The 9,859-nt window shown below is 40.1% G+C and overlaps 2 protein-coding genes across 2 annotated transcripts in view; one reads left to right on the top strand and one right to left on the bottom strand.

Annotated features, from left to right (window-relative positions):
• The window catches only part of LOC109475408, a 5,923-nt gene extending 4,636 nt beyond the window's left edge, over nucleotides 1–1,287 (bottom strand). The window contains exon 1 of the mRNA XM_019776011.1: nucleotides 938–1,287. Coding sequence (XP_019631570.1) covers nucleotides 938–1,280 — 343 coding nt within the window. The 5' untranslated portion in view covers nucleotides 1,281–1,287. The remainder of the gene's footprint in view (nucleotides 1–937) is intronic.
• Nucleotides 1,288–8,706: 7,419 nt separating this feature from the next.
• The window catches only part of LOC109475404, a 9,163-nt gene continuing 8,010 nt past the window's right edge, over nucleotides 8,707–9,859 (top strand). The window contains exons 1-2 of the mRNA XM_019776008.1: nucleotides 8,707–8,793; nucleotides 9,289–9,412. Of these exons, the coding sequence (XP_019631567.1) occupies nucleotides 9,377–9,412 (36 nt within the window). The 5' untranslated portion in view covers nucleotides 8,707–8,793; nucleotides 9,289–9,376. The remainder of the gene's footprint in view (nucleotides 8,794–9,288; nucleotides 9,413–9,859) is intronic.

Below are 9,859 nucleotides of genomic sequence, written 5' to 3'. Positions count from 1 at the left end.
GGGGGCGACATGCTCTCTGCTGGTAACGACGGAGGCAGCGGGTGGTACGGATCTGGCCATAAACTAGGAATTCGCATATCATCGGGGAAGTCTAGAAGCTCCAGATCGGATGGGAAGGAGCGTGTAGCTATAGTCTCAGGACGGCAAGGTACGGTCCATGGGCATAGGTCAAGGTCATCAGCCAATACAGGAGAAGGGAAGTCCGAATTCATGTCCATAAATCGTGCGGTCAGTAGGCTAGAAGACTCGGCTGATGGTGGAGCTGGTCATACTGTCTGGCCGGCAGGGGGCGTGTGCTTAGCCCTGTATGCCGGGTCGCCGTAGGGACACTGCGTGACCGGGTGCTCCTGTCGTGATTGTCGCATGTTGATGCAAGGCCGGCAGAAGTGGTAAACGGTTTGGCCAGTGCTGTTCCTATGTGCCCGTTTAGCATCAGGACTGGCTTCACATGCCCCCTTGTTATAATCTTTGCATGTCATAGGCAGGTATCTTCTCTGAGATTGATTCGAACTGTTTGATCCACCCTTGTGCTCGAACGGCCGCCGTAAATGCTGTGATTTCATCGCCTGGACCTTTTTCATGAATTTCCTGTCCGTCCAGTGCAGCTCCTTTCTCTCTACCATCCCAAAGATGTGAGCGTTGAAGTCAAGGATGGACTTGTACCCGAACTCTGGTACCTCAAGCATGAGGAATCTCAGGATCTTCTGGCGTTGTTTACGCTCAGCCCTCGACACATCAGCTGATATAATGATATCCATAGAGCCGTACAGAAACTGGTGCCATTCCATATCATGGTACTTCACAGCCCCTGCCTCCGTGACGGGCAGGCGTTCTTGCGGATATATGACTCGGCATTTCACACTATCTGTTGCCTTTCTATGTAAGCCGCTCTTCATCGACTTCTTCTTCTTACTAGATCGAGAGCGAGAAGGCTTACCTCCATAACTCGTGTCAGAAGACACACTCCTGTCCGAAGATGAGGACGTAGACGAGAACTCCGGGGAGCTGTGCAACTTCCGAGACGGGCGTCGGGACCTGTGGGAGGGGGGCGGAGAGCTATTGGCACGCTTCGTGACGTCACCTGCCATCTTGCGAAAATCTCTCAGCACGGCGGCCGAAATCCTCGATAAACGCTGCGAGGAGGGAGAAGACGACCTCTTGCGACCTGAAGACTGCCGTGCCAGCGGTTCTTTGGGCGTCGTACGGTCGTCCTTTGTGCGCTGGATGTCCAGCTTCAGTTCCTCCAAGTCTTTGCTCATGTTGTGGAGCTCACGCTCCATGTGCTCCTGGAGTCCGACCGACTGTGACGCGAAGAATGGGCCGACAGCGCGTCGGAGTCATGAGAGAAGTCGTCAGCCAAGTCCGGGTCGTCCGTGAAGTCGCTGAATCGGACTGGTTTACGGGTCTTACGCTTTCCAGCGCCCCACATGGTTCGGAAGACAGAAGATGGCTAAAGGACCGAAAATGGCTGCTCCCTTTCGGTTGGAAATCGAACAGGCTAATGCGCATGCGCCCCTGGCTTCCCCTTAGAGGGGGGCGACCCAACTCCTCAATCTCCAGTGCAATCCCCGGGAATTACGCCTATTGCGCAATCCCAACATGAATGAATGAATGAATTTATTTGCTTCCGAAGGGACAAGTCCTTCTCACTCTAGTTCCAGAAGTCACTTTACATGATGTACTAGCTTGGTGACTGTTCTCTATGACCGTCTTCGGTGTGTTTCAGCCCTACTCGTACTTTTTTGGGCACTCAATCTTTTCAATGTTCTAACACATTTACAGCTATCCCCCGGTGTGTGGAGCTACGAACAGAGCAGTATAATGAACAATAGTGTGTATGCGAGAACATATTGTTAATTTGTAACACCAAAAAAGTCAGGGACTTTGTAGCCTGGGTGGCAGACCCATAGCACACTGGACACAAAGTATCTCAGTGAGATACTTTGTGTCTATTATTCATGCAAAATAACGTAAGTAGCATGTTAGCAAAAACTGTTTCATTTCTAGTACAACTACAATGATTTTATTATTTTTCTGACACTTATATGCTGTATACTACTATACATTTAACGTCTTGACATACATAAATTTTGGGGGCACTGACACACCCACAGAAAAATATGCACAGCTCCAGATATGGGTGCACTAAACTGAGTATTTCAAGCCCTGATATACATTTGTAGTAGATACATACTACCTTGTGTTTTTGGTTTTCAGCCTGGTAGAATGGTATTAATTAAGACAGCAACATGATAATTTCACGGTAACAGGCTCCATTTATACATTCCAGGGGTCAAAGCAGGGGGCAAGATAAGGAACTTTTGCTGACAGCAAGAGATTCACGAAATTGTGCATTCCTCAGACTACAAATCCAGCTAAGTTTTACTAGTAAGAGTTCAGTCATATTACATACATTGTACATGCTTGACATATTTTTTTAACAATTAAACAATTCAAGCCAAAACTCAGCAGCCTACAGCACTTGGCAGCTAACCAATAAGGTACAAAGGATTATCAGTCATGACAAACCAAGACATGACTGACCATTATAAAAAAAAATATGCGGTGGAATCAATACACTGTATATGTCAAAACATTATATATCAGTCCATTGCATAGGCGTCTTTCTACTGTCTACTTTTTTACTTGATTATTGATATCGATTTCACTAAACAACATTGAGATCTTACATGGAAAATCCAACAAAGAAGTTACATCTTAAAAAAACTACGCTGCGTCAAAGGGGTTATGTAACTCAGTTTTATATGTAACTTTTATATAAGTTTCTAAGCATCTTGACGGAGGAGAGTTGCTCACAGCAGTTTTGAGTGAGAGAAATGTTGAGAAGACACCATGCTTTAATTGGTTGCAGTGTCGAAGGGAGGGGTGCATAGCTCAGGATTAAACATGGTGCTTCATAACCCCAAATGTAAGCTAAAAGTCTAATGTTCCTGGTATTGTGTAGTATTTAAATTGAAAAAAAAGGAGTCCCATTCGAATGCCTATCTTCTAACCGTTTGGCCTGGGGTCCAAACCCATAAGACGTGTCAGTTACCGGTTATTATTATTATTAATTATGCACTTGAAGCTGTGGAGTCCACTGTAACTCTTGTTCACAGTGGCTGTGACTGTGAGTTGTAATGTCAAGGGAAGTTGGCCAACACTAATAGTATACTAAAGTACAACATTCTGGTGGCCAGGGGATTGGAACACTCCTACCATGAAATTAAATACATTTGTACCCACAAACATGATCCCTTTTACTGTAAACCATGTAATTAACCTGTGACTGTAAGCTAATAGTCTTACTAGCTGGATGTACATCTTGGGGGTGGAGATGTACTTACACTTGAAATCCGAAATCAATTGGTCCAGGAAATGGAGAAATAAATGCCATTGTGTAGAGTTTTATGAAGTGTATTAAGCCTAAAAAAGCTGGATTAAGTGGCACCTGGCCTGTACATTTGTAGTCCCTAAAGTATCCTTTTTTCTCTTAAAATTTAAAGGTCAAAGTTTGGAGATTTTCGTCTAGGTTTGGACTAGAAGGAGCAGGCAGAGTCTAGCCTTCTCTATTGTGGTCAAGTTTAAAATTTGTTTATTTCTCCCATTTTAGAGTGTAGGGTTGATGATGGGGTAGGGTCATGCCATGACCATCTGCACGCAGTACAAACAAATAGTGGCAAATGACAAATTAATATGAGAAATGTGTGAGATACAATCTGGAAGCATGGGGAATTTTTATGGCACCTTGGGGCAAAAAACCTCTACAAAAAGCCTGGAGGCAGTGGAACCAGCCTCATTCTATCAAAATGTCTTCAACAAGTCACAAGTCCGAGAGCCACAATGCTGGTAAGTCTTGTTCTCTTACATTTATCTTATACTATTATACTATTCCCTTATCTTGTAGTACATATTAAATTTAAATGTTTGACCAGGAGAATTCAATGTACAATATTTGGATAAGTCATGTCTGAGAATTTTTGGAGCTATGTGGAAGGTCACATTATTTTGTAAATCTTGCAGCTTGGATGGCGAGGCTAGTTCCTGTGCGAATAATAGTTGTGATCAATGTGATATTTTTCTTGGGAATTGAGGGAACTTCATTTTGTGGATTGCAACTAGCCTGATACTGTGTCTGACTAACTCCTGTGTCTTCTGATTTTACAGAAAGCTGTTTTGATGAAAGTGCGTGGGTGGAAGAGATGGTGGATCAGTAAGACAAAAGACAAGACAACGAGGCAAGTCTTTTAAAAATGTTATCACGATTGGATGATAAGTCTTTTGTAAGCTAACACATACAGGACATCGTAATGGCACAGACTGGTGAATGGCTCAGAATTTAAGAGGTGCCTGGTTTGTATCTTGCCATGTCACTATCTTAGCCCTTGGATTATTCACTTCAAATCACCCGGATAGAGGCTTGGCAAACTGTGCACACAGGATAACATTGAGCCTAGTGGCTGTGGCTCTGGCACCCAGGCTAGTCCTCACTATGACTCCAGGAAGATTGTCACTCTAAATCCACATGTGATGGAACAAACAAACAAATCAAAATGGCAAAGTGGTGTTCATGAAGTGAGAAGTATGACATTTTAACTGACTAAAAGTTGATTTTTAGGGTCGAAAAATCAATGAACGTTTTTTTTCTCAGGCAAACCTCCTTTATTTTTTAGGAAACCATCTAACTTGATGATTACCAAAAAATGACAGCTTAATTTCCACAGTAGGTTACTGAAAATGTATGGGCATTAATGAGATATATGAAAACATGCAATTTTTTTTGGTGCAGCAAAATAACTGGAAATTTAGAATGGGCGGGGTGCATGATAAATCTTGTACTCATGACATCACCTCAAAAGCCATTAGTTTAGGCATCAATATCTATGGAAGTACTTCTGTCCACCCATTATATACACATGTACTGGTACATGTACACGTATCGAGCACGGGAACATATCTAAGTGTACTAGTGTATAGAAGTAGCAAAAACATAACTTTGGCAAAATCTCAAGGAGGGGTAGAATATTTGAGTCTGGTGACACCAGTGAGGAAGGGCAATATTTCCTTTGGATGCACATGATTTCTACTTAACTTCCAACGATTATGTTTACGGTGCCCAGGAAAGGAGCAAGCTTACTTGATTAGAAGAGGGCCTTTGTTTGCTATCTGGCTTCAACAGGCAGCAAACTATTGTCGCAGTTAAATTGCTAAATTTAGGCTGCTTTATAAAGTGTATGGAGCATAAGCCTCGCATACAAGACATGACTTTTTAGACTTTTAGATCTAGATCAAGAGTGTGAGAGCGGGTTTTTTTCAACACTGCTAAGCTAAACTAAAAATCATAATGCATAAACAATGCCTTTGCCCACTCCAGGCCAGAGTTAATGTTGCTGTAGACCAGCAGCAACCTGCATTCTCTTTCATTTACCGATCACAACAAATAAATAACTACTATAGTATACATTTTGAATCATCAGGAGGACGATGCGGAGACAGAAGAGTACAAGAAGGAGATGGAGTAGGAGAGGAAGTGGGGAGAGGAGAACAGGATCCTCAACAAGCTGGAGCTGCTCTGCGACCACCCTGACCCAGTGACAAGAGCCTGGGCCAAGGTAAAGTGGAGGCAGGCAGTAGTAGAATTTAAACGTATGTTTATCATTTCCTTTTCATCCCAATCCCCATTACATTGGGGATGAGACAAGAGTTACACGACCTCATACTTTCGCCAAATGATGTTAACCCTTTCGGTTGACAAATTATACTATCTTAAGAAGGAAGTGATTGGCGTAGCAGATAGTGACAGATAATTATAATCAGAGATCCATTGTAAGTCCTATGGTTGGCTGTCAGATAATTTCAAGGATATCACTTCTTGTCCAAGATACAATGGTCTAGCCCTCCTAATGCTAAATGTATGTTTCTTCTTCACAGGCTGTCGTGAGGAGGGGTTGGGCTTTCTGTCCTTGAAACTGCAGGACTTGCAGCTGGAGAACTGACCTACCGGTATCACTTATCTGTCCCTTCAATCTGCCTAGTGCTCTGTCCCAAAAACAACAGGCCAAAGTAAAATATTTACAGTTTTCTGTCTCCTGGTTCATTGTAGTAAATTTGTGCTTCAGTGTGCCGAGCATTCAACTGGTTCTCTTTATGTTAGCCAGGGTTTGTTTTTCTGATCATACATCATAGCTGCTTTGTTTCATATTTTGTACCTTCATTTTTTTTCAAACTCTATAAATATTCACAATGTTACATTAAAAAGAGGTACATAGTTGACATACATGTACAATCGTGTGGGATGAAACATAACAATCAAGGACAGTTTTTTTAAGGTAACGTTATCTGGGGATTGTCTATATATAATGATATAACATAAAAAGTTCCCATTGTTCATTGTGTTCTACTTCTATAATTTGATTTAGTCTGTGCTTGAAAATTGAGAGTTTTGGTTTGCAATTTGTTATGAAGCATGTGTATATACAATACTTAGCGGTAAGAAGACAGAGTGCAAGTGCACCAACATGGCTAGGGTTATCAATTATACCGTAAATGATCATCTTCTCGTCTACGATTAGGTCTCGTTTGGTACATCGTTTCCACCAGTAACACTAACAGAACTCTTTCCAAAAGATTTGTTTCTTTACAGTGCAAAAATAAATGTTCGATAGTGTGCTTTATGATCTGTGCAATTGTTACATTGATCCGTTTGTACCAGATTTGCTTTTCTTAGCCAACTATTTGTAGCCAGGTAGTGATGGATAATCTTATAGTTTTACTGAAAACATTGTAATTTGGTTTCCCTTGTAGCAACAAAGGCAGCAGTATAGGCTCTCTCGATGTTGTCTTTACCAATTTTGTGTATAATTTCTGTTTCTCTACTTGGAGGCACAACTTGTTTCTGAATAAGAATATCATATAATTGTTTGCATGTTGTTGTGAAGGGATGTATCTTTTCGGTACATTCAATAATGTTGTTAGGGGTGCATTTTTTTCCATTGTTTTTTATTATATCTTTCCACTTTTTAGGTATGGCCACTCTTATAGAGTTGTATTTCATTATTTGCTTTGAATCCATGGTTATACCATATAGATTATGTAAGTCATTGATTGTTAGAAATGATCCATCCCCATACAACAAATCATTTACACAAATAATGCCAGCATCTATCCAGCTTTTGTAAAACACTGGTACATTCTCGACTAAAATATACCTATTATTCCACAGGACTTGTGAGCATATCTGTCTGTGTGTTTTTGGTTCATAATGGATAATTTCTTCCCAGGCAGTTACAATATCTTTGTAGAATGGTGGCATGTCATTAAGATTTAACAGTGAAGTGGAGTAATTACATCGGAACAACAAGAAGCCTCCCCATCTTGCAAACAAGTGTTCTTTTTCTTTTGACGGGTCAGTTATAAATCTTTTGATCCATATAGCTTTTAGAGTTTTGTTCATTATATTAAAATCAATCATTTTAAGCCCACCTTGACATTTGTTGCCAATCAGTTGCTTCATTTTTACTTTTGGAGTTTTTTCTCGCCAGATGTACCTGAATACATATCCATTTACTTGTTTTACAAAATGGGTAGGGTAGTGGTTTATCTTGTCTTTCTTTATTTGAGCCCATCCAGAGAGCTTTGAATCTGTTTTTCCGTAATTCAAATCGAGACCACTGCATTTTTTAAACCGATTTAAAGTATCTTCTGCAGTGCAGAAGCTATATCTAAGAGTAACGATGTCATATCGTCCGCGTACATGGATAATTTTTTGTCCTGTAATACAATTGTAGACCGTTAATGTTTACGTCAGCTCTAATAGCTGAGGCTAACATTTCAACACTAATTATGAACAGACTGGATACAGTGGATCTCCCTGTCTTACACCTCTATTAAACCAAGGAGATATAAAGCCATTATTAAGCACACAACTTTTTATATCTGCATCTTGTCATGACTCAAAGTTTAGACTGAGACTGTTTGTACTCTCCAAGCAGAGGTTTGGGTTTAGAAACTACTGTTGATCTTACGAAAAAATGGCTACCCAATCAGCAAACGTATATAACTTCAGATTATTATAATATATGGGACAAGTTTACAAGTGCCTCTGTCAGTTCCTGAATACATGGGACCGGTGCTTGGTGAGGATGTGCTTGGAAGACTTAACTGCTGTCTCTGGATAGAATTAGTTCCACTGGATTCTTGTCCTACAATTTCCATGTGGCCATAATCAGCCAGCAGAAACTCCCATATTCTCCCATTACATGATTTCCTTCTCAGAAGTTATACAGTAAGAATCAAACTGCATTATTTTTGCATACAGATTCAATACTCCTTTTTTATTACTGTAGTCACAATTTAGGCATTGTCTATGGTCAGTATTAAAGTTAAAACTTGAACATCCTGATGGGTACACATGTAGTAAGTTAGTTTCTTTGCAGCCTGCTAAGACAATGGTCCCTTCATCCACACATCATATTCCCTATGGAGTAAAGCTACCCCAGAGTGGTACCCATGACAAACCATCATTCCTGCCCTGGAGGACACAAGGAACACTGTCTTGTCACAGTTCTTCTTGAGTTTCAAAGTTTTTTCTGCTTTCTGCGACTGTTTTTTTAACAAAATGTCAGCCGCAATCAGTAGTTTGTTGGAGATTGAAAACAAGCGGGAGAAATGGTTACAAGTGAAAACCCGTCTGCCCTTGATGTTGCGCAAACTTTTACCCTTTGAAGAGGTGAAATCTGCAAGCAAGCCAGGTGCTCTTGAAACAGCCAGGGCAGATCTACAGAAGTTGTACAAGTAAGTAACACACTTTATGTCATACCTGAGCTGTAACATATAACACAGATGTCCCAGGTGGGGTGATATTTTGGGATATTGGATTCTACTTGTGTCACACAGGCCTCCATTGAATTTTAATACACTTTGCTTATTGAGGCCTCTGTACAAAATTCAAATACCGGATTCAGATATTGGAATGGGCTTTTACTGTTGTTAACACAGTTTGCTCAAATTTAAAGACTTCTGGCACGTCATACATTATGACATGTGTTTTCTCGTGTCGGCATGCCATACACTTGGTGTAACAGTAACACTGAAACAGTAGGCAGGATGACAAAACAGACCTGTATTATCCATTCATTTATGAATCTTTAGTATTATTGGTCCCTTGGTTAATTGGTGACTAATTTCCAAGGGAGCCCTTATCCAGTGGACTTTTTAGTTTGCAACATTAAGAAGTTAACTATTTGGATTGAATTTAACTTTCTCCTATTATTCTAAAATAATGAATAGGCGCTGGGCCATTAAAAATCACCCCAGTAGACGAGTCTGCCAAGAGGCCAGCACACCTGATGATGATGTTAGCTCCTTCATCGCCAAAATGTGGCACGAGATATTCACTGCCACAGAGGACAAGGTATGTCTTTGTTCTGCATACATCCATACAACATGTCTGCTTCAAAGTTTGTTACGTAACAGTGTCTTAATAAATTGAGGTACTGCTCTCAACTTATGTTGTACATGCCATATCATAATTTTCAAAATGTTATTAAGTTGGAATTTCACAGTGACCCCTTAGCTTCCTGGCCAGTCTTTATCTATTGATACCTTTATACATGTATTATTGTTTTTTACAGCTTTGACAAGGAATTATTTGTTTGTTTATTTGTTTATTTATTTGTTTATTTTGATTTCTCACTAAGTGAAAGGGAGGGCAAAACACATATACAACATCAAAATTATAGTAAACAACAACAATTATAGCATATATATGAATATATATGAATATATATGAATATATATATATATATATATATATATATATATATATATATATATATATATATATATATATATATATATA

This window comes from Branchiostoma belcheri, unplaced genomic scaffold (assembly GCF_001625305.1).
Source record: "Branchiostoma belcheri isolate BF01 breed outbred unplaced genomic scaffold, Haploidv18h27 scaffold339, whole genome shotgun sequence".
Classification (NCBI taxonomy): domain Eukaryota; kingdom Metazoa; phylum Chordata; class Leptocardii; order Amphioxiformes; family Branchiostomatidae; genus Branchiostoma; species Branchiostoma belcheri.
The sequence above is the reverse complement of the archived record's forward strand: the minus strand, read 5'-3'. Positions and strand labels throughout refer to the sequence as shown.